The 24,946-nt window shown below is 37.7% G+C and overlaps 2 protein-coding genes across 4 annotated transcripts in view; one reads left to right on the plus strand and one right to left on the minus strand.

Annotated features, from left to right (window-relative positions):
- The first annotated feature begins 222 nt into the window (after positions 1-222).
- The window catches only part of LOC134816293 (ice-structuring glycoprotein-like), a 29,531-nt gene continuing 4,807 nt past the window's right edge, over positions 223-24,946 (plus strand). The window contains exons 1-6 of one of the 2 annotated variants that reach the window (XM_063825069.1): positions 223-226; positions 22,758-22,957; positions 23,923-24,041; positions 24,220-24,328; positions 24,579-24,695; positions 24,828-24,884. In XM_063825069.1, the coding sequence (XP_063681139.1) occupies positions 22,784-22,957; positions 23,923-24,041; positions 24,220-24,328; positions 24,579-24,695; positions 24,828-24,884 (576 nt within the window). In that variant the 5' untranslated portion in view covers positions 223-226; positions 22,758-22,783. Of the gene's footprint in view, positions 227-22,757; positions 22,958-23,922; positions 24,042-24,219; positions 24,329-24,578; positions 24,696-24,827; positions 24,885-24,946 lie in introns of those variants that run through there. The other variant, XM_063825070.1, reaches the window with a different exon arrangement.
- LOC134816295 (S-adenosylmethionine decarboxylase proenzyme-like) lies at positions 7,695-16,841 on the minus strand. 2 transcript variants are annotated; one of them, XM_063825072.1, is made up of 4 exons: positions 16,682-16,841; positions 13,359-13,507; positions 10,102-10,317; positions 7,695-8,564 (listed from the first exon to the last, which is right to left on the minus strand). In XM_063825072.1, exons 2-4 carry the CDS (start codon positions 13,505-13,507, stop codon positions 7,919-7,921), a joined length of 1,011 nt encoding a protein of 336 aa, XP_063681142.1. In that variant the 5' UTR covers positions 16,682-16,841; the 3' UTR covers positions 7,695-7,918. The 2 variants fall into 2 exon arrangements, with proteins under 2 accessions (XP_063681142.1, XP_063681143.1); XM_063825073.1 differs by lacking the exon at positions 16,682-16,841 and adding an exon at positions 11,603-11,731 and having other exon boundaries at positions 13,359-13,432.

Genomic DNA, 24,946 nt, shown 5'->3' on the forward strand with positions numbered 1-24,946 from the left:
TCAACTTAGAAAACACCGTTTCACATATAATCGCTTTCTGAAAATAATAACTAATTATTGTTCATACTTATTAAATTAATGAATATCAAAAAAAAAGGCTTCCGTGTGCAAATATAGTTCATTTTTCGACTGTCTCAGAGCATCCAGTAAGCTTAGAGAACACTGTCTCGTACATTATCGCTTTTTGAATTCTATTACTTTCAACTATTGCATGATAAATAATTTGAGCTTGCTATGTTATCAAAATGACAATCTTAAAACTGGGGGTTGTGATGTCAATCTCGATCGTGATGTCACAAACTCGAGTCTGCATCCACTGCGTAGCCAGAAATGTGCAAGGTGAATTTATTTCACAATTACAAACACCTAGAACATAATTTTGTGAAAAGCTGCCTACTCTGTTGCCACCATGAACGTAGTTACACATCTTCCGGGCTCTTTGTGGGAAGCGACAGTTGTTGTAGTTAGAGACCCTCCAGCTGTACGCAAAATCGTCAAAGTCTTTTGTTACCACTGACAGAAATATCCAGTTTCAGATCTAAATGACTATTTCATTACCAAGACTTACTACAGGATGAGGAAGAGTTAAGATTATATCAGATTATTTTAGATACGAACGCAATTTTTTGACGGCTTCAGAATTATACAAATTGTTGTCTTCAATCAATGACTGACCATGTCTCTGTTTATTACGCGAAGAAATGTTGAAGAAGTTGTTCAGTATTTTAAAAGTACCTGGTGGCCAAGAATTTTTAGTGAATTCATCAGTATCCCGCCCATTTAGATTTCCACAAAGCCCTCCAACCTTTCCGGGCACAACAATTGTCCCACTCTTTCCTTCAATTGTTACTCCTGTGGAGATTGAGTATCGAATGAGTTGAAATTATCTAATACTTTGATAGTTTTGATCGGAATGTCAACATTTTCGATTTGAATACTGGCCACAAGTCTTAAGCTGAATTTGAACAGATCAATATGAAGAATGAACTGGAAGCCTATTTACCCATCACTCCATCATATCGGAGTGTCATCTGACCACCAGCAAAGGTAGCCACCATGTCGTATCCTTCCATTCGGGCAGAGATCTGATCATCTTTGAAGGGCTCTTTGAACAAGGCACTCTTTTTTCCTCCTACGTCTTGAAGAATGGACATTTTATAAACATCTTTGTGGTAGCTATAAGTATATGGTTAAGTTTGTATGGTATATTGGTGTACCCGTTGTCCAGGTTTACTCACTATAAGATGAAGTAGCTTTATCTTACTGAACTTTAATTTCCTGAAACTTTCCATATTGACCATTTTATTTACCTATGTACATTGTACTTACTTGTACTTGAAATTGTACACTACACTTGACATTGTACAGTGTACACTACACTATGTAATATGTATAATGTATACATTGAAAAACTGCATAGTTTTACTCACTTACAACCCAGCCCTTGTAGAGCTGTACGGTGGAGAGCCCACTGTATATCGTGATACTTTCTACACAAAGACCATTCTGTGCTCCACATGCCTGGAAGAATGAACGTTCATTCTTTGCCGCCGAGTTCGACTACTTCTTTGTTTACGGATTCGAATGTCCTTCAAACTTTATTTAAAATGTGTTTGTAATCATGATTTCATACTTTAAAAGTATATTCTTCAAGTTTGGACATAAAAACTTTCCGATATAACGATTCCTAATCTCCTTCTGTTCAGATAATTAGATTTTCAATCAATTTAGTTACTTCTTTCTGCAACTAGCCAGTAAATATGAGTGACCTAATTTATCAGAACTAACCACCAGATCGGCGTATACGGCAAATCTAAGTTCCACGTTATCAATCGAGAGTACGTAGGTGCAGGGTCCATTGAATTGGTACCTCTTTCCGTCGAACGTTTTGATATGATTGTTGCCTTGAATGCTGCACAACTGTGAAGCACTTGCAGCTTCGAAATCTAAAATATACGATTGTAAACTATGAACGTAGCATTTCAAAATTTGAATATGATAGATCTGGATTCACGTGGCAAGGTGGGGCATATTTTTTAAGTGATTCTGGGTGTTGATTGATCAATAGTCGAAACTGATTCGTTAATTTCTGTAACGTTTTAAAAATATGCCTCACATGAACTGTAGACAAGTAATTATCATTTTCAAAACTAAGGTAAAAATAAAACATATGTTTTGTATAACGCCATCAGCCATCACGAATCGCAAGGAAAGTGTTGAAACTCACTAGGATCTGGAGGACACTCCGCCACAGTGAGACATCTCCCCTCGTGAAGGAGCGGTTTCTCCGCCGGACATCTACACAACTGGGTACATTTTGAGGAGTGTCCGCGGATAAGTGGATCAAAACAGGTCGGGTTGGCGGGAAGATAGCTACACCTGTTAACATCGTTATCACTCCATTGTATAAATATTCTCATATTCTCATAAATGCCTATTCTCATAAATGCCTATTCTCATAAATGCATATTCTCATAAATACGTATTCTCATAAATGCATATTCTCATAAATGTATATTGATTATTGACTCTATGTTACGTATATATACTAAATGTCAGATATTAGATGTCATTGTTTAGGGAAATTTATCAATTGCATCATCTCTGTCACAACTCTAACACTTCTAAATGGGCCATACTTTTATAGACCTATGGCTCATCTGATGATGGGTATACCTGTCAAATGTCATATCATCGTTAGGACAAGCGTTAGGACATTGGGCCTTAGTGATACATTCTCCACTGTGATAGACAGGCCTCTCTGAGGGACATGCGCATCTTGGCCAGCACTGAAATTAGATGCAACTATATTTTATGCACAGACTAAACAAGTCTTGCATTATTCATATTGGTTTACACATATATGATTTTCATGCAAAAATGCTATTGAATTATTTTGAGCACGTATAGTAATGCAGTTACGTTAAGTGGTGTGTATAAAGTCGACGGTTCGTTGTGCTATCATTGTGATTCAATACATACTGCATACAATACATTAACAACTTGATGAAAATATTCAACGATTCTATTTTCATATTAAAATAGGACATTCCGCATGTATGTAAAAAATAAAGAAAAATTAAATACCTGATTTTCATCTGGAAGATCTGGATAGTCACAAGAAAGATCGTAATAAGATATAGGACAGTCCTGGAATACCATCCCGGGCTGACCCTGGCTGACACAGATTGGATCAGGTTGTGGTTTTTCCGGTTCACTCTGACCTTCTTTGTCATCGGTCTGTGGTTCTTCCTGTTCACTGTGACCATCTTTATCATCGGTCTCGTCCACATTTGTTGTCTCCTCCTCATCGGTCTCATCCACATTCGTTGTCTCCTCCTCATCGGTCTCATCCACATTAGTTGTCTCCTCCTCATCGGTCTCGTCCACATTCATTGTCTTCTCTTCATCAGTCTCGTCCACATTCGTTGTCTCCTCCTTATCAGTCTCATCCGCATTAGTTGTCTCCTCCTCATCGGTCTCGTCCACATTCATTGTCTTCTCTTCATCGGTCTCGTCCACATTCGTTGTCTCCTCCTCGTCGGTCTCGTCCAAATTCATTGTCTTATTTTTATCGGTCTCGTCCACATTCATTGTCTTCTCTTCATCGGTCTCGTCCACATTCGTTGTCTCCTCCTTGTCGGTCTTGTCCACATTCATTGTCTTCTTTTTATCGGTCTCGTCCACATTCATTGTCTTCTCTTCATCGGTCTCGTCCACATTCGTAAATTCATTCGTTGTCTCCTCCTCATTGGTCTCGTCCACATTCGTTGTCTCCTCCTCATCGGTCTCGCCCACATTCTTTGTCTCCTCTTCGTCGGTCCCGTCCACATTCATTGTCTTCTCTTTATCGGTCTCGTCCACATTCATTGTCTTCTCTTCATCGGTCTCATCCACATTCTTTGTATCCTCTTCATCGGTCTCGTCCACATTCATTGTCTTCTCTTCATCGGTCTCGTCCACATTAGTTGTCTCCTCCTCGTCTGTCTCGTCCACATTCATTGTCTTCTTTTTATCGGTCTCGTCCACATTCGTTGTCTTCTCTTCATCGGTCTCGTCCACATTCGTTGTCTCCTCCTTGTCGGTCTCGTCCACATTCATTGTCTTCTTTTTATCGGTCTCGTCCACATTCATTGTCTTCTCTTCATCGGTCTCGTCCACATTCGTAAATTCATTCGTTGTCTCCTCCTCATTGGTCTCGTCCACATTCGTTGTCTCCTCCTCATCGGTCTCGTCCACATTCTTTGTCTCCTCTTCGTCGGTCTCGTCCACATTCATTGTCTTCTTCTTATCGGTCCCGTCCACATTCATTGTCTTCTCTTTATCGGTCTCGTCCACATTCATTGTCTTCTCTTCATCGGTCTCATCCACATTCTTTGTATCCTCTTCATCGGTCTCGTCCACATTCATTGTCTTCTCTTCATCGGTCTCGTCCACATTAGTTGTCTCCTCCTCGTCTGTCTCGTCCACATTCATTGTCTTCTTTTTATCGGTCTCGTCCACATTCGTTGTCTTCTCTTCATCGGCGTCGTCCACATTCATTGTCTCCTCTTCATCGGTCTCATCCACATTCTTTGTCTCCTCCTCGTCGGTCTCGTCCACATTCATTGTCTTATTCTTATCGGTCCCGTCCACATTCATTGTTTTCTCTTTATCGGTCTCGTCCACATTTATTGTCTTCTCTTCATCGGTCTCATCCACATTCTTTGTCTCCTCCTCATCGGTCTCGTCCACATTCATTGTCTTCTCTTCATCGGCGTCGTCCACATTCATTGTCTTCTCTTCGTCGGTCTTGTCCACATTCGTTATCTCCTCCTCATTGAATGTTTTCTCTTGGTTCGTATCAACACCATCCATACTATCTGCACTCTTGTTAATACTTTTTGCGTCAGCATCCTTTCTGGCGCCTGTTTCTATTTTAGCTTTACCAATTTTTAGCTCATATGTGCTTTCAGCTATCTTTTGCTGATCAGCTTCAATTGTATCCCCCTCCTTTAGATCTACTTCCTTATCCTCAGGGTTCGTAATGACATCCATGTTATCACCCTCACCTACCACTACTTCATCTTCATCTTCCACTACTTTATCTACCACTACTTTGTCTTCTTCTGCCATCGTTTTGTCTTCTTCTGCCATCGTTTTGTCTTCTTCTGCCATCGTTTTGTCTTCTTCTGCCATCGTTTTGCCTTCACCTGCCATCGTGTTGTCTTCGCCTGCCATCGCTTTGTCTTCGTCTGCCATTACTTCATCTACCACTACTTTGTCTCCGCCTGCCATCGTTTTGTCTTCGCCTGCCATCGTTTTGTCTTCGTCTGCCATTGCTTTGTCTTGACCTTCCATTGTTTTGTCTTCGCCTGCCATTTCTTTATCTTCGACTCCCATTGCTTTGTCTTCGACTCCCATTGCTTTGTCTTCGACTCCCATTGCTTTGTCTTCTACTTCCATAACTTTGTCTTCACCAGCAATTCTTATGTCTTTGGCTCCGATCAATATGTCATCGTCTCCCATTACTTTATCTTTGCTTTCCATTGCTTCGTCTTCACCTGCCACTAATTTTTCTTCCATCATTGCTTTTGGTGAACCTGATAATTTATTTGGTTAGCGGAGTACTAGTAGTATTCTTCGTGTTCTACAATTTACATTTCCGTTTCTGCTGTTTTAGGAGTGCCTATATCATATATACATTGAAACTGGAAAACTGACAGTATTACTATTAGTTCAGCTAAAATTACCAATTGGAAAAATTTGCAAAGTAGGGAATCTTTCATGCTAGTATTATTTCTACACGAGGGCTATGTGTGAAGCTTGACTCACGGAGTGAGGATCTGAAAAGCTGACAAATATGTGAACGGTCCCTAAGCCATGTCAATGCAAAACACATACCTGTGCACTGATCGACTTTGGTAGAACCTTTAGGAGAGGTGAGACCTACTGGGCACGGTTGGCAGTCAAATTCTGAACTGTAGGTACCCTCCCGGCACAACTCACATGTTTTAAGTGTTGGAGAGTACCTTCCACCATTTGGGCATGGATCTGAAAATAAATTTATATCTATATTAGGAAGTTGGAAAAAAAGTTCTAACAAACCTTCAAGAAATCTCGCTCTCGTTGTGATAAAACAAACTTTAAATAATAACAACACGCCCCTCCCCGGGCTCCCCCCCCCCCCCCCCCCCATCAAACATATCAGAAAATAATGTTCCTCACCCCAAACACATTTGATGACAGAGTGAGACCCAGGAGAAGCAGTCATAAGGTAGGGACAGGAGATGCAGGTAATATCTCCCTCGGGTGAGAAGGTGTTCTCAGGACATAGCTCACACACCTTACTGATCAGATTCAGACCATAACCTCCATTACATTGCAGGTCTCCAGGAGAATCTGAACTTTCTGTGTTGGTACTAAATATCTGCTTGTCCTCTATGTTAGAGTTACTCTCGGGGTTTAATAATGCTGGATCGCTCACAGGTCTCATCTTAGTCCCAAGATCATCAGCTTCACTTATATCAGGCGAACTTGGTTTTATTTTCAGCGTCGAATTCATTTCACCCATCATTTCGGCAGGATCTCTTTTCAGTCGACTTTTAATCGAAATTGAGCTGCCTGCTTGGATCAATAGTGGAACTGTTCCTGTAAATTACATTTTAATGATTCGCCACATAATATTTCGGAGTTGCAGTTCACAGTTGAAGCTTCTATTTCCACCAAATTTCGTTTACCACCAAATTTCGATTACCACCAAATTTCGATTACCACCAAATTTCAATGGTTATTTTGTATGTTCAACTTGAACATACATGATACAAAAATGAAAAAACCATCCAAATTTGTTCACTTACCGACACTGGCAATATACATCAACACAAATACAATCGTAAAATCTTGGAGGAAGAACATACTTGAACCGAATGGCAAATAAAAATCTGTCAGCAGATGATAATTAACGGCTATAATAATAGATTGCAATCTGTACAAAAGCAAAAGCTACAACAGTCCCAGCGAATATGTCTCAATGCTAGATTACGTGTTAATTGGAAGGTAAATCTATTAAAACGGTTTGACTGCAGTCTACGGACAATTTTTTAGCTTGATTGGTTTAGTTTTATCGTATGTAGTACGTGTAAAATTCAATTATAAATTATCATTCAAATAGGTACCGCGGTGCCACGAATAAGCGCGCCAGGAATTACGTCAACGTCAAAAATTGTCACGTACGACTTTGTTTTCTAAGACATTTTGCTGACCCGTTCAAGCAGAAATCACCCCACGTGCTGGCTTATTCGATGTCAGACTTTCAGCTACAGTAACTGCTACATGTTACAGATATACAGTTATTTACATAACCAGGTGCTTCTTGTCAACATCTGGCCCGGTCTTCAGCGCTTGGTTAAGTATGTACTATTCCCTTTGTTTGTGGTTCAATACTTTCGTTGGACATTTTTGTTTAGTACCAGTAGTTCTGCCCTAAAATCATTAAGAAATTTCTCGAATTCCAACGTACTTTGAGGGTTTGTTTCTCTCCTACCCTGCTTTGTGGCATCTAATACTGCCCATGTGAGAACTGAGAAGACGTGCTATACAATATACGTACTTCTCTTGTTGAATATCGAGATCGCTTTCAAATTTTTAATTCAAAAAGAATATTTATGAACAAGTAACAACCATAAACTTCATTATTTAAAAATTTAGCTGTTCAAAATTGTGATCCTATAAACATAAAGCTTTAAAGTAAAAGATCCAAAAGCATTTTATCACTTACAATAAAAATTACAACTAAGCATCTAAATGATCTATTGACATTGTCAATTGTATGTACTGTCATTGCTGTCTTCCATGCTGTTGTCGATATCTATGTTTAATATATTTATGGTACATACAATGGAAGAAGCTGTCTTCCATTGCACTTTTAGCGATTACACTACCAATGAACTCGCGGAAGATTAAGCTTGTAAGAAACAATTTTAAGATCTTCTTCAAAATGTTCTTCAAAATACTGGCGTTCACATTCGATTCCAGGCAGCAGGTCCATGATCACATCACCTGACCCACTAAATTTACCGCCCCTTTCACGAAGACAGAGGGGTAGAACAGGATATTGTGCAGTCACTATGACCTGTCTCGGACAAAATAGTGAGCACAATTTCTTCACCTGACTCCTCAGTTCATTCAAATGGTTCGTCTCGAAGGAGACATACGAGAAACCAAGTTCAGGGGTAACGTGGATGGTAGCGTAGGACTCCTTCCTCTCCGGATGTAAAGCGTTTAAGGAGAAACCACACGGTTCAAAGTGAAAGTGATCCGTTTCCCACGGCTCTCGGAACAAATCGGAGAACATTTTGTCAATAGCAGTGCTATCGGAGGCGAGGTAGAACTGACCACATTCTTGAAGATTGATAAGTTTTATCTCCACTACTGTGTGAGTTGGAGAGTTGTACTTGGTAGGTTTTTGGGACACGAACTCAAAGCTTCCGTCTGAGAATGACAGGGAAGATTTAGAGCCGTCAGTTGATGAGGTAAGATCGAGAAGTGTGTGGGTAATTTGCTGTTCTAACTCTTCGTTCGACCTGGACAGACAAATTATTAATATTGGCATACTCGGCCGTAATTCGTATGAGCTTCATTAAACATTGAAACCACAAACGTTTACAATTTGAGTTTTAGCTCAGTGGTGCAATTTCAGGTTTTCAATGAGGGGGGATAATTGGTCAAATTTTGTTAAAGTTTGAGATTTTACGAGTTTGGGGAGCATGTTGGTACGCGATGTTCACAGCGTGGATTCATCGAGGGTGTTTAACTTTATACTTTATCCTATCAATGAAATCTGGCGGGAAATTTGACTGAGTTATTATTTTTATTTGATTGAGGCCACCGCCAATGAGCAGATATGCGGCAATAAGTAATATTCCGTTAATCTCGCTGACCTTTAATAAAATAAAGAAGGCACAAGAAGAGCCGGTAATTTATTATTTCATTAATATCTAAGAGATTTAATTAACGAGGGTGCACTAACTCTAGGAGATTTAATTAAGAGTATCACATACGAACTTTTGATTATGGAATTTATTCAAAATAACCGCAACTAGCACATATGACTATAAATTCCATTATCAAAATTTCGTATGTGATTCTTGAGCTGGGGAGGTCCTTGATACATGTTTCGCGCGCGAAAAGTGGCATGCAACGTATGTCAAGGAGGTCCCAGGAGTTTTTACACGAGTGCAAAATTACATTTTCTACCATAACTTTAAAAGGAAGCATTTTAATGGAAAATGTTCTATATATATAGAATATATAATATAAGTCATAAGAAAATGTGCTAGTTGCGGTTATTTTTCACTCATCAAAAAGTCTCTAGCACATTCCTATCGAAATTTTAGAAAAATCTGTACATGTTAAAAACGAAAAATATGCCTAAATTTGTTTTGTAACTTTGAGGTCCAAAAAATCAACTTTCCAGTTGAATGAGCACATTTTTTATTTTAAAAATTCAGCCTTTTCATATACGATATTAAACTTTTAAACGCATCTAGGACAAGATGTGGACAAACGTCGTGCAAAATTTCAGCTTGATAGCACAAGAAATGATTAATTAATAGACTCTCAACCAAAAAATCATGTTTTTCAAAAAATACACTTCAACCAGAAAATGCTCTATTATAGAAATAGGTATTCTCAAAAAAAAATGGTTTGTGTGGAAACGGTGCGCTAGATAGTCACTAAACTTCTTGTGATATCATTTGGGTTGGCCGACACAAACCCCTGTTTTGGACTTTTGGTGTATGTCCCCTTAATACTCCTACGGCAGAGTGCTAATCCTGCAACATTGTTTTCTGCAACGTCACCAACTGCAGGCAATATAAATGAAACAATATATATTGAATTAACAAGAAAAAATTCCCATGTCGGTAGATTGATTTTTCTTCGTTTCTCCGTTTCTTTGGATTATTTCATTGATTTCAACTATTCACTCATTCACTGCGGCAAAATTTCTCAAGATTTTGACCTATGGGGATATACCCCAATCCCCTGAATTTTCACCTCTGTTTTAACCTTTAGCACTTTAAATGAAATAAAATTCTGCTAAACTTGAGTTAAACGAACCTATACCCAGATGGTTGCAGACCAGGTTTAAGTAATGCTCCGTTAGAATAGGAAAACCACTCGTAACCCTCCAACCATCCCAGTTGCCGGTTGAGCAAGGGCAGGAGTAAGAGTGGTGTTGTAGTGCCGCATGTCTTGAGGAGGATGTGGTCCCGCCAAACAAATAGGGAGCTCTCACTTAGAATGAACGCCGTCACTTCTTTATGTCGTAACTCCCTGTGTGTTCGCATTTTTTAATATTGACTTTTTTATAGTTGTGTTAACTTCTGAATAATATTGAGTACAGAGATAGAAAGTTCATGAGATACAAAATTAACAAGCTCTCAAATGACATTATAAGAAGAAACTAAAGAATCTCAGAACAGAAGTTGCAAATAGCCTTCCAAACTCGATCAATAATTTATAATACAGAAAACTTTGAAGTTGTGAGGGAACAAGAAATCAAAATATTTCTCTGTTTTCAACGACAAAAATCAACTGGTAGACAACCATACGCAACTATTTTGAGCAATACTACGCGGTTCAGACAGTGAACCTTCACTGGAGCCGTTTGTTGGCAGTCCTCGGCCACTCAACAATCCCGTTCCATCTTTTAAAATGGAGCAAGCTGCTAAAAAGCTGAGGAATGGTAAGGCTGTTAGTGTTACCCAAGTGCAAAAACTTGATAGTCCTTAGACGCATTCAAAGACAAGCTTCTACACAGGACCTTGGCAAAATGCCAGCTTCTCAGTACACAGGACCTTGGCAAAATGCATAAAAGCCTAACCATAGCCGTGCAAATATTGACACAGACGACACACACTTTGCCGATGAAGATGAGAAGACTTTGGACTTAAGAGTACATGTTACCAATACACAAAGAGTTATTGGAGGAATGGAATTTGTTTGTCAATGAATCAAAAATTGAGTTCACACATTTCTCTGGCCGATAAAAACGAAGTTGATGACAAGGAAGCGCTACTTCGAGGAAGAGAGCCCTGGACATCATCTATCTCACTTGGCTCCTAATTGTGCAGCAATGAGGACATAAAAAGACACTGCATCCTGGCATATCTTTCTTTTCATTCCTACAACTACAAGACATTTTGGGAACCGCTTGGGCTTCATAAATCTTAAGTTTAATGTACATTGTACAATTGTAGCTGCTGGGCTACATTAAAGCATCTTTTAATCAAACTGGATGTAAGCCACCGCGGAAACATCTTAAGCAAATAGAATGACATACCCTAACATTACTGTATAAAAGCATATTAATATGATAATTTCAACTAAAGGCAACTTTATATGTGCTCAGCTATGTTTTGTTTCGACAAGCTCTATTATATACATTTTAATCGTTTTAATGAGATCTAATCTTGTATGAGTTTTGAGTTTGAATTGATAACACTTATTATATATATTATTTTTTGAGTAAACATTGGCTGGTACTTCGGGCCGGTCCCCAACAAAAAAAAACTGTGTTACCATGGTTACAGTACTGTGTTACATGACATTAACATACCCTAACATTATCAGAAATGACACAGTCTACAAGAGGGGTAAGGTTGTTCCACTCAGTGAGCGTGTTGCTCGTGCACGATGGAGGGTGCTCGCCTGCTCGGTCATATCCTTCGCAGTGATAACAATTCACCTGCACAGCTTGCATTACACTTCGCAGTTAGAGAGCCAAAGTACTAAAAAGGGTAAAGTAGGCAGACACCAATAGAACTTGTTTAGTACTATAAAATTTGACTACCTTACTCGGGAATATTATAGCGGGTTAATTTATGACTGGGAAAATTAATGACCGGGAAAAATATGGCGGACTTTCCCAAAACCCGCCAAATTATCCCGGTCATGTATTTACCGGTGGCCGACCTTTCAAGTTTTTTTTCAGAGGTCAACAAATTTTCAACCGAAATTTCTGTTTTTGTTATTTGTTAAAGAAGTTATTTCAATTTACAGTTATTGATATTACTCAGAAATAGAAAAAAAAGACACGTCTATTTAAAGGAAAATAAATCTAAGCAATAATAAGTCAAATCTTCATTAAAGCGTATTCTCATTCTCATTATCGCTAATGTCCCCGCCATTATCATTATTGATATCCCCCTGAGCTGCTGACCGTCAAATTCGAAGTTGTATTGTTGTCTTAACAAGACTTTCATTTTGTCCGCTAATGGGGCTACTGCTCTGAAGGTCAGCCGGAGCTTAATTTCCTACCCACCGCTTGGTATTGGGGAACGTCTTGGCTTTGTATCTTCAACTGCTCCAGTAATCAATCCACCGTGGACCATGAAATAGTGGCACAGTTTACTCACTTCTAGCGGGATGTGGCCACAAGTTACTTTAACGGGATAAACTCCCTCTTTCTTTAGTCTACACACTGCACACGAGAAGCGATCAATCTTTAGAGACATTATAATTATAATATATATTATATATTATTATAATTTTCGTTTTCTTCTATAACATATAAATTGTTTTCTTCTCACGATTCACTGATTCATGGGCAAGAGAAGTGATAATCACGGTCCACCCTGAAATCTGATTTCTATAACCAAATTGTGAATTTTATAACGAAATTATGGTAGCAACCGCCAATAAAGTTACAGCCCTCCATCCACTGCTTCAAAAGTCTTCTCTAGCACATATGAGACTTCAGGTAAAATATGATGATCACCACCCCCCTTGGAACCCCATAATCTGAGTCGGCGGGTTTTTTTATGACTGGTAAAATTTTTGACCGGGAAAAATATGGCGGAATCTTCCAAAACCCACCACTTTATCCCGGTTATAATATTCCCGAGTAAGGTAAAGCAATAGAGACATTCCATTTGTAAATACAGACGATTTGTACAGTTTAAGAATGTTAACCTCTGATAGAGCAGGATGGAAGATATTATTTTAGTTTATGAATAAAAAGTTTTCTTTTCAGGCTATTTATCAAATCTTTAAGATGTTCATTTATGTTCTATTTTTCATTTGAACAAAGTTATAATATAATGATAATTTATATTTAATAGTTGTTATTTCATATTTGTCATTGATTTTTTGTTGACGAGAAGAACCTAAACATTAAAGATGATAATAGTGTTGGTCGTGTTACTAGAAGTAATGGTATTCAGACTCAATTATCTCGTTATGCGTGCTTCGATTTCTAACTTTTAACCATTATAACTAGTAACTAAATCTCTTACAAATTAATGACTTTCAATAACTTCAGAATCAGTGATGTAGGTAATTATTCAAATATGTTTCATCCAAAAGTGTCCAACCCGATGATGCTGCAGCCGGTTTGTTTCAGTAATTCTTCCCATATATCTGTCTCTAGATCCAGCAATGAACAGCATTCTGGCACTGTGAAGTATACCCGAACCGTCTTTTCCCTTCCCTCAAAGAAATCCACCATCCCTTCCTCTGACATCTGCAAAACAGAAATCTTCTTATTAGTCATGGATCTGAGAATATTCCCGTAGAAAAGTCTTCCGCCCCGAGGTTTGAGACCTGGAACGGCTCAAGGGACCCCTCAGAAACAAATTTGGCTTGGGTAAAATTTCTGAATATGGGGCAGTTTTGCGCAATTGACCACGCCCTTTTTTGGCGCTTTCGCGACTTTAAAATCGAAATAAATCCGCTTCTAATTGGAATTAGGAGCTCAACTTGGCTTTAAAGTTGTTCATAATCATCATATTTAGGGCGGTAGAGCATAATTTTAAAGTCACCAGACATCAGGTTGTTGAGTTATGTGACCACACCCTTTTTTGCTCTCGCGAGTCGTTATTTGCACACTAAATACGAGATATCTCGGCTTCTGATTGAGCTAGGTGCTCATCCTGGGCACTAAAATGTTCGGAATTATCATATTAACTAGGGTCGAGCACAATTTCAAAGTCCTCGGACGTCAGATTGTTGAGTAATTAAGCAAAAACCTATTTTTACGCAGTCGCGAGTAGCGATTGCCCCACATCCAGAAAGTTAAAAATTTCCTCGCAGATACAAATTTTCTGCTTTTTGTGGCCCGCTCGCTTCGCTCGCGAATTTTCCACTTTCGCAATGTCGGCGAGTGAAGCAGCACAGTTCTTAAGCATTTGGAGCTAGGCCCCAGAAAATGTTGAATGGCCACATTAAAATCTACAGTAACAAAGTATTTAAAGCCCTTCAAAATAGTGTGTTACAAAATGGCTTTCTCATACAACCCAGTTACAAAATGACTCTTTAGTGTGTTAGCCAAGGAATAGTGTTAAGATCTAAAAAGACTATTCTTCATGATGCCTACGGTCGACACATTGTTAAGTTAGAAAACGGTAAGAGGTACGTGGCTGTTTTTTTTCGGTATATAGTGCCCACAAAACTTTGACGAAGCACAAGAGCCTAAGTTTTTAATCGGCCGGTGATAAGTGGTTTAATTGATGATTTTGTGACCCAAATGTCTCTCCCTCTTATCTGTCCTACTCTCGTTCTCTCTCCCATACTCAACAGATATGCTATATCAAGTATTACTATTAGATACGTGAGGGGCACTCAGAATTGAATTGAAATATGCATTGACTGAGTGATTTCATACTTTTGCACCGTTTTAACTACCAAAATAAATGTAATGGGTTTTTAGAATACAATAAGCGGGTTTATACTTTTGCATTTCAACTCCGATAGTGAAGTCCCGGACGTAGGCCTTGGTTACACTAGTATAACATAATCTCGAATGTATTATTGCTATCAAACAGCTTACAGCATACTGGAAGCTATATTGGTCAATTATGTGTTGAGTTTGTACAATTTGTATAGCAACTTAGACAAATAAATACCAGCGATTCAAGCTATAATTTACTCGTTGTTACACGAATTATGAATTAGGGATACACTGATTCATAGGATTAGAGAAATTTCAATTGCTAGTTGGTTTGTGTGTAGATAGAAGGTCTGTGCGGCTTCTAGTGATAATAGAAAATTATTATAATTATAACGTAAGAATTATTGTAAAAGTTATGTTTATAATTATTGTATATAGAAACAAAGACAGTAACTTACATATCGAGGCACTCTCCTTGTACCTAGCTATCGAGAATGACTCGGACCGAAAATTTTCTAAATCGATATTATTTTCAAAGTTTTTCTGGAAACCACTTCAAGTTCATGTTTTATGCTACCCTGATCATTACGAGCAGAAAACACTTTTTCGGTCCGTACCTACATTTGGAAGGCTGTGGATGTGATTAGTTCCATATAATTATAAAGAACGTGATATTTGGCCCTCGGATTTAAAGGAGAATGTGCAAATTTGGTCCTCAGAGAACTGGAATAGTCAGGATTTGTCGAGAGGATCGGAAAAATTGCGATTTGTCTCGGCAAACGTCAAAAATCTTGATTTGTCGCGGAGACTGGGAAAAATCGCAATTCTGCAGGTGCTGCGATTTCCTTTTAAACTTGTCTTTCATTTGTCAACAATTTTGGATTGTTTTTAGAAAATTCCCTCTTTACCCTAAAAAATGTATGGTGAAATGTTTCAAAATTCAGATCGTAGACTTTATAAATTTCCTCTTTGGCACCAAAAATTTCCTCCGAAATCGAAATTTCCTATTTTATGCAGTCACGAGTGAAACCATACTCTACCCCTTAATTAAATGCGATGATTCAGCCAATTTTCATACCTAAGTTGATCTCCTTTCTTCAATCAGAAGCCCAGATATCTTGTATTAAGTGTGTCAATCACTACTCGTGATAGCGTAAGAATAGGGTATGGCCTAATAAGTAATACCTCAACAACTTGATGTCTGAAGACTTTGAAACCATGCTCTACCCCACTCAATATGATAATTCTGAACATTTTGCTGCCCGAGTTTTGCTCCTAATTTTAATCAGAAGCTTAATAATTTTGATTTTAAACGTTGCAATCGCTATATACTCGCGACTGCGTAAAAATAGGTTTTACCTAATAACTCAACAATCTGCAACCGATGACTTTTACATTGTGCTCTACCCTAGTTAATATGATGATTCCGAACATTTTAGTGGCCAGGATGAGCACCTAGCTCAATCAGAAGCCGAGATATCTCGTATTTACTGTGCAAATAACAACTCGCGAGAGCAAAAAAAAGGGTGTGGTCACATAAGTATAACTCAACAACCTGATGTCTGGTGACTTTAAAATTATGCTCTACCGCCCTAAATATGATGATTATGAACAACTTTAAAGCCAAGTTGAGCTCCTAATTCCAATTAGAAGCGGATTTATTTTGATTTTAAAGTCGCGAAAGCGCCAAAATAGGGCGTGGTCAATTGCGCAAAACTGCCCCATATTCAGAAAGTCTACCCGAGCCAAATTTGTTTCTGAGGGGACCCTTGAGCCGTTCCAGGTCTCAAACCTCGGGGCGGAAGACTTTTCTACGGGAATATTCTCAGATCCTTGATTATATCTCAGTTCCGATCACGACTTATTGTTTTGCCAAATAGCCGTATAAAAAGTCGACCACAACTGTTTAGTCATGAAAGAAAGAAGTTATATTTTTGGCAAGTTAGCCGAAAGTTGAAGTTAAATTGTTGCTGGTAAAACTTTTGACAAACAACTTTAGCTAAATTTCAAATCAAAATTACAACGAACCTTTTGTATCGATGATTAAATCCAATGATGACAATAGTAGGCACTATGTAATAGCCGTGTTCGGGTAAAAGATAAGAATAGCTGCAGGAAGTTGAGGATCAGGTTCAAAGTTGCTCCCTTCTTTGTTCCACGGACAACTCTCTTCTTCGCAATTATTCATGTACCTGTGTCACAACATTTAGAGGAACAAATCGGTAAAAGTGTTTTCAAAAGTTGAAATTAAACATCGTAATTCACACCCTATAGTCCGCCATTAGATGATGAATATGGCTGAAGCAATCGGAAGGCTCAGTTAACGTCTACTACACAGAGAAATAGTTATACTATAGAAATATGACTATAATGTGATTTTGTATTTTACAGACAAATTACGGATATAATGATAATAATAATAATGACTCAATAAACAAGCGGATTCCCTGAAAAACAGCACCAAACAGATAATCACAGCCTAGAACTTTCACTAATCAAAAATTTATTCACTGCGTTTATGTTTTTATGTAAGCAAAGCAGGTCGCCTTCTTCTGATCCCGTAATTGAACTGTGTAATCGCGTAATTGAGATGTGTAGACTAATTCAGCGGGTGGGACCAAATTGGAATATCTGATTACATATTGATATACTAGGACGTGTGGTAGTGAGTGTTGTAAACGATGTACATTGTTCATGCAGAAAGTTGACTTAAAATGATTTAGATCGCTTTAGTTAATATTATAGATAAAGACTGTTTTTCTTCTTCACTCCGCTGATAATGGTCCCAAGAGGGTTGCAAAGCTGATCGAATACCGAATCACCGAATAGCAATACTTCATCGAACGAATATATTCGATCGAACGAGCATTATTGAGTGACCTACTACATAGTTATACAGCCAAACCTCTACTTACCGTGCCTCTGTTTATCTGGCTCCTCGTTTTAATTACTGAGGTATTTTAATTAATTCTCCAAAACCTCTCTTCTGCTATTTCTCTCTTTTTTGCAAACATGTGACAAATTGCCGATATCATTTTGATTTAATCATTGTACGTAGTGAAATATGGCTTTATTAAGCAATTGGTAACAAAAGTGGCCATATTTGTTTTTTAATGAGTCAAAGTATTTGTAAAATGCATATCAAATAACTTAGTTCTACATTCAAGTCTCCGACCCTCAAGAACATTTTTGTTCTTATGCACACGAAGCATTCGTTTAATCTCACAAAAATTAGGTGCCAATACAATAATAATGAACCATCGGATATCACTTTGTATCGATAAGTACACGATCAAGCCATAGCAATGCTGGAAATTAAATTGAATGTTCAAAACATTGAGTTATAAAAACGGTTGAATCGCCTAATACTATATACTGGTAATAAACCGGTACTAGAGCACAAAGGAAGCCAAAGCGTAGTTTGGTATGATATATTAGCAAACATAACAAGATGGTAAGCAACAAGCTGTAAGTAGTATTTACATATTATACGACAGCAGGCTGACTGCAGCACTACCCAGCTAATATGCGGCATTACATATACACACACCACACGGCAACTTCATGTTAAATCGTCTGATCTGGATGTGGTGACAACCGACAACGCCAAATCCGTATAGGTACTTAGTTTCAATACAAACGCTGGCAAGATCTGGGGTTTGACTATAGCGCAAACCAAATGTTAAACGCAGATTGTTGGCTGTGCGTGTATAACATTTGATTTCTTAATTACGATAATTGAAAAGTAATGCTGTTCTGATGAAGTAGGCAGGATCACATAGTATATTATTAATATAAACTATATATTTTATATATATATTATACTGAATATCCGTTTATAATATATATGATTTATATATATTACTAACAAAACTGTGACAATTTCATCGCTATCGGATTGTTAAAAACAGTGTATAATTATAAAATAAGGAAATATACAATTTCGTCGTATCCAGAAATTTCCGTACTTCCTTAAAGTTAATTTAAATCTTCCTCACAGAAAAAGGCATGGTTCAAATTTAGATTTGGCCATAAATTAAAAGTTTTGAAGCCTATTCAAAGTACTTCTATTAAAGAAGTTTTGGTTATCTTGAGCTAAGTTAACTGTTATAAGTATAAAAAACTGATTTCCTAGGGCGTAGTGTACCTAAGCTAATCTAGCTCTAGTCACGTAGCACGAACGGTAGGGCGTACCGTATGATAGAAGTGAAACGAGTTAATGAAAGATGCCGGAGAACTATCAAATGGAAAAGAAATACAGGACAAACTTGAAAAATAAAACTTCTTAGTTGCGATAACCTTTTGACGCGACAATTTTACACATTCAAAGTGTGTAAAATTCAAATAAACCTTTCTATTAAAACCAATATGGACATTGGATAGGTTCAAACTTTACCCGTCAACAAAAGAGCTGGAATATAATTTACAACAATTGTCCTACTTATAACCGAAAAGAATTGAAAGACACGTACCTGATTCTTCACTTAGACGCAGGATAATGAAATAGTGACTATTACTACAGAACGGAATATTTATACCGAGCTAGAATACTACCGAATACCTCCCCTTTACAACATGAGGTTACTAACCCTAACCAGGTTAGGGTAATTAGGTTGCATCGTAATTTAGTTCTGCTGCAAATCAGCAATATCTTGGTAATGGTATGTGATGATTAAACAATAATGTCAGAATGTGTGTTTGTGTGCGTGTGTGTCTGTATGTGTGTCTGTATGTGTGTCTGTATGCGCGCGTGTAATTTCCGAGCGGCTTAATCAAGAAAAAGGTAAGAGTTTACGGGGCTTGTTAGGGGAGGGGCACTCATTGCGGTCTGTTTGGACTGTTATAGAGAGAGTTCATACTTTCATACGACAATTTTATGCGTGTTTTCAAATATAATAGTCGGGTTTATACTCCTGCATTTCCACTGCGATAGTGAAGTCCCGGCCGTAGGTACGGGTTACAATAGTGTGATGATAAAGAACTACAAACGGATAACGCCCCTATTTTATCCGGTGCCGCACTGGGCGCTCCTTCGTGATTGAATTTCCTGTCTGGCCTGATGTTTTTGTAATGATATGATTTGAATTATTTCATGCGATTGCGATAGAAATACTGACTACTATATTAAAGCTTATAGTTAGGTATACTCTAAATATGTGCATACATTTGTGTTCATCATTAAGAAATTAAGCGCAACCTTACATTCTATGTAGCTATAATTCGTCAGGCTAACTAAGCCGCCCCATACACACATACGCTTTAACTCCCATAACGAAGTTTTAATACATTTTGCAATCATGAGACTTTAATCAACAAAACATGATTCATTAAAAAACCTATAATAAAGAAAATGTGGTTCCTTTTACAAATTCCAAAATTCCTTTAAAATAGATCCGCAGTAGATGTGACAAACCATAAGCTGTGCAGTGGATCACAGTCTTCTCAGCATTCATGCAAAAAGATAGATACCACAGAATGATTCTACTACATTCTCATTTAATATTTAATATTAGTGGCATATGCAGGTTAGTCTGACTAGCAATTGTACTGTTCGACAAAGAACTGTAGTTATCAAGCAGACTTCATTTGAACAGATGTGATACTACCAAACAAGGTATGATAAAATGGACTAAGAGCCATTTATTATATTGAGATGTCTACCCTATTCATCATATGTGATATGATTACAATAAACGGAAACCCTATAAACCGGGCTTTTCGAGCTCGACTTACAATTATTGCTCCAAAATATTGGTTTTGTGAATAAACTTCTGATAATTTGTAACATTTTTTGATTTTTTTGGTATATATGAATGTTCGGGGCCATTGCCAAGGTCCATTAGGTGATACTATCACCAACTTTATATTTATTGAAGCTTAAAATGTTCTAAATTTACTCTGCCTCTCTATGTAGTCGTCTCGATTTGGAATCTATACTTGCTTGCTTGACGCATGTAAATTTTCTTGCAAGTTGAGCATGCCACGTGGCTAAGCATGTCATGTGACATTTGCGTTGCGTCTCCAAGACGACCGGATGCAGTACGCTTGCACGGAACTTTCTGCTAGAGTACATCTAGGATTACTTAATTGATTTATATCTTGATTATAGGCATATCCCACTGGTGATATGTAAGCATCTTATAACTTACGATACATTAATACTTGCGATGATGATTTTGGCGAGTTTTTGCGAGGAAACTCTGTCGTGCAGCGTCACAGTAAGCATGCTATCCTTGTTACTGAGTCTTCATTATTCCTGCATCATTTGTTTGATTCGTTTCTACAGTGCGTATATTGTTGTACTTTGCAAGTTAGCTGCACATACTCTTGCGTTTATGCGATTATCGTCTCTTTAAAGGTTGCCATGCCTACATTTGTCCACTTAAAATGGTAAAATTTGCGTAGTTATTAACTCCCCTCTTGTGTTAATATTTCATACAAATACAGATAAAGTTTCAATATATGATATAGTACACTTTATCTCCTTCTACACTAATAGGAATATAAGGAATTAAGATATTACTGCTAGAATCATTAAGTTCTCTAAAGTGCAAATGCTATCCGCTTTTCATAAGTTTATCATTATTACTTTTAAGTTATAAATATATACAGAACAAACCTTAACATAATAGCGTCATACTCATAGCCCAAAAACAAGAGTTGTTATTGATAAGTCAGTTTAGAAATATGCGGTACCTCATAATGAATCTAAAAAGAAATGAAATGTCATTTGTTTCATCATGTGTGTAGAAAGAAAAAACTCTTGGGACGCTTTGACACAATTCAAGAGCATAACATATTAAACATGTTAAAGATTTATCGCCTTAAAGTTTTAGAAGTCGAAGAACTTAGATGCAAAGATCCTTTTACATGTTTTAATTCTATGTCCAACTGAAATGTTAGAACTTAATTTTTAAGGAACTACCTATATTATTTATTTTGAGTATCGACCGATTATTCTTCGGTAATTAAACAGTAATCGACATCCCCATCATCCCTTCAACTTTAGTTCCGAAATTATGCCAATTCCAATTGGCCGTTGGGGAATGGAGGTACCTGGTACATGACACTGTCATTTAGTCATTAACTCAACTCAAAAGATGATTAACTTTACTCAAAATATAATCAAAGAAAGATTGCTGTATTGCGATGTTCCGGTGTTGAACCTGCCTACACCGTTTTAGTATTTATGCGGTATATAATAACGTTTTAGTATATACCGTTTTAGTATTACATTTGCTGTCAACACTTTCCAGATGTCAGGGAGAGCTAAATCACCTCAGTCCAACTAGTTCTCATCGATACGGCGAGACTGCAATAATATAATTTTGGGGCTCATTAGGGATTTCGGATCGGGAGCGTTCTAGAATTCTAAACTTCACCACTGCTTACACGTGAAGCTATATTCAATTAAGTCAGCTGCCGGCTGCGGTATCAAGTTTTCTGATGTCAACATTTGTAAGTGAGTAAGTGCTCCATTAAAGTGCATTTGCCATGACAACCCAGATGTATGCAAGACGATACTCTTACTAATGCTCATTGGGTTGCCATAACAACCAATTTTACAGCTTATCCTACGAGTTACATATTACATATTATTTTCTCCGGGACAGACCTACCTGGTGTGCATATCCTTTGTCTTCTTAGTTGTGGAGGTCAGAGTTGTATTGTGTTGTATTGATACCCATACACTAACTACTAACTAGTTACAAGGAATAAACTACTTCTATCTATAAGATCTTTTGTATTTTCAGTTTCGTTTGGCAAAATTTTATTACACAATTTCTAAAACCTCCAAATTTTAACTCGCCAAGTTTTACTTATCTAAAATGTTTTTTCCAGATTGTTCCTTGTATGTGCCACATGTGTTTCCCAGATTTCTTGACGATATATTACTGAAGTACATTAAATACAATCAATCTATAGAAATCATTTAAAATTGCTGAAAGAAAACCTTCACAAAGCTTAAATTTACGGTTCAACCGCTAATTTAATCTGCATTATCAAAAGCCCCATCTCATCTAACTTTGACAATGTTTTTCCACTGACCTCGGTTCAACCATAAAAGTATCAACACTCAACATAACTAAATCTTCTTCCTGATAGGTGTCAAATTATATACCTGTAGTCATGCATAACAGCTATCAGCCCTTAAAGCCTGCAAGCAACAAGCTTCTCAAAAAGCGGTGGGATGGGGCAGCCCAAGAAATGCATCGTAAAAAAGTGTCTGGAGCGAAATCAGTTGTGGATACCGGATCACCAGCAACCTACACTCACCTCCAATATAAAATGAAAAAAATGCAGGTTTGTCTACGTTTTATTACATTGGGACATTTTCGCCTTTATTCCTATTACTAGCAAACCCTTTAGCTAGGCTTTCGACATCGATTACTAATACTAGCTTATTACTTACTAGTGTTACCCGGCCTTCGGCCGGGATTTCACTGCCGCAGTTAAAAAGGGTAGGAGTAATTACCCGCTGAGTCAAAACCTGCATTAGGTGACCCAATAGTTTCTTAAACAATAATCTCATAATCAGTTATTTGTTGTGGATAATTAAGTCATTATTAGCCATGAGGCACCACATTCCATGATCATAAGGTCTGAACACCGACTATTACACCTTATCACTCCCGTCTTGAACCGCTTTCCATTTTTATTTAAATCATTATAGAAATTAACCCTTGTTAACTCCGCACCACACCCGCCTATTAAGCTATTATATTTGAAAACACGCATGACATTGTCGTATGAACTCTCTCTTTCTCTCTCTCTGCAGTCCAAACAGACCCCAAACACTAACAGTCCCCCTCCCCTAATAAGCTTAAGGTATAACATTACAGCGAATCTTCCGGGCTAATCCAATTATGACGCTACTTAAATGCAGCTATAACATATTATACAGTAATGAGAGAGAGAGCAAGCCCCGTAACTCTTGCCGTTCTTCTCAAGCCATTTTATGTAACATTTGTGGTACAAAACCATCAATTAAACCACTTACCACCGGCCGATTTAAAAAAAATTTGCTTATGGGCTTCATCAGAGTTTTGTCGGCACTATACCGAAAAAACCAGTCCCGTAACTCTTACCGTTTTTTTTGTATAACCGTTCGGAAATTACACACAGACAGACACACAGACACACAGACACACACACCTTCTGGTGTTATTAAGTTGATTAGGATCACCCTATTCATGATTCAGTTATAAGCCAAAATAATGTTTTTCTCCCGCTTTAACCCGCAAAATGATAAAATGACTTCTCATCAGCTAGAAGAGGAGCGACACGCTATAGTTGATCGTGATAACAGGCATTTACTGGAGAAAATGAGCGCCATAATGAGGACAAGGGGCCGAGTTGATAACTGGAATGATTACCAACCAAAGAGGTAACCATAACTACCCTTATCTTCTAACTTATCGTTATTTGTGACCCTTATATACCCGGAGTGTTGATACTAATTGTTACCATAGCAAGTGCCAGCGGAGAAGGGGAATACTGTTCGATAATTCCATGACCAATAGTCACAGATACAGGATATCTTCTAACGTTTTTACTAACCTCAGTTTGAACAAGACCAAGAGAACAAGGGAGCTCATCCGAGTGACGTTGGAAAATCAGAAAATCTTGGCACGTATCCAAGCAAAGCAGCCACAGTACAGCGCCAAAAAATGGGTATATTATTATAAAGTTATAAGGTTTAAAATATGTACCTAAAGTTAATAAAAATTATTGGATCGAATGATTATTATATTAATTGCAAGTCTCCACTCTCCAGTCATTCTCTAGTTCACGGCTCCATTTCTTATCACTTTCGATGTTTATTTTTTTCCGGTTCCAGTTGACCCTTTCTCATATTAATTAAGGGTCAGAATACAGTATTGGAGAAAGTTCTTGACTTGTTATAATTGTAACAAAATTGCAGGAAGAAAGTTGGATGGAGACTAAGCGGTTTATGAAGAGTGTCCGAAAATATTCAGACGATTGGTATCAACTGCAAGAGGCAGAGAGGAGGCAGGCTAGCAAACAGCCATCCAGAGCAGTAAGTGCCACTTTTAAATAATTGAACGTATGATTCCTTCAACCAGCCATCTAATAGAGATAACTTTTAAACTAATGATTCGTATTTTGTAAGACACAGTTTTAAGAAAGCCTGACTGTCATATTATGGCAGGCTTCAAGTCACGCTAGAGCAACCACTGCAGCAGAAGAGAGGGATTCTGAAGATGAGGTATGTTCTCCTTTTTATCATAATTTTTTCTAAGATTATTTTTAGAATGTTCAGTTAGAAAG

Source organism: Bolinopsis microptera, chromosome 6 (assembly GCF_026151205.1).
Source record: "Bolinopsis microptera isolate Bmic1 chromosome 6, MBARI_Bmic_1.0, whole genome shotgun sequence".
Taxonomy (NCBI): Eukaryota; Metazoa; Ctenophora; class Tentaculata; order Lobata; family Bolinopsidae; genus Bolinopsis; species Bolinopsis microptera.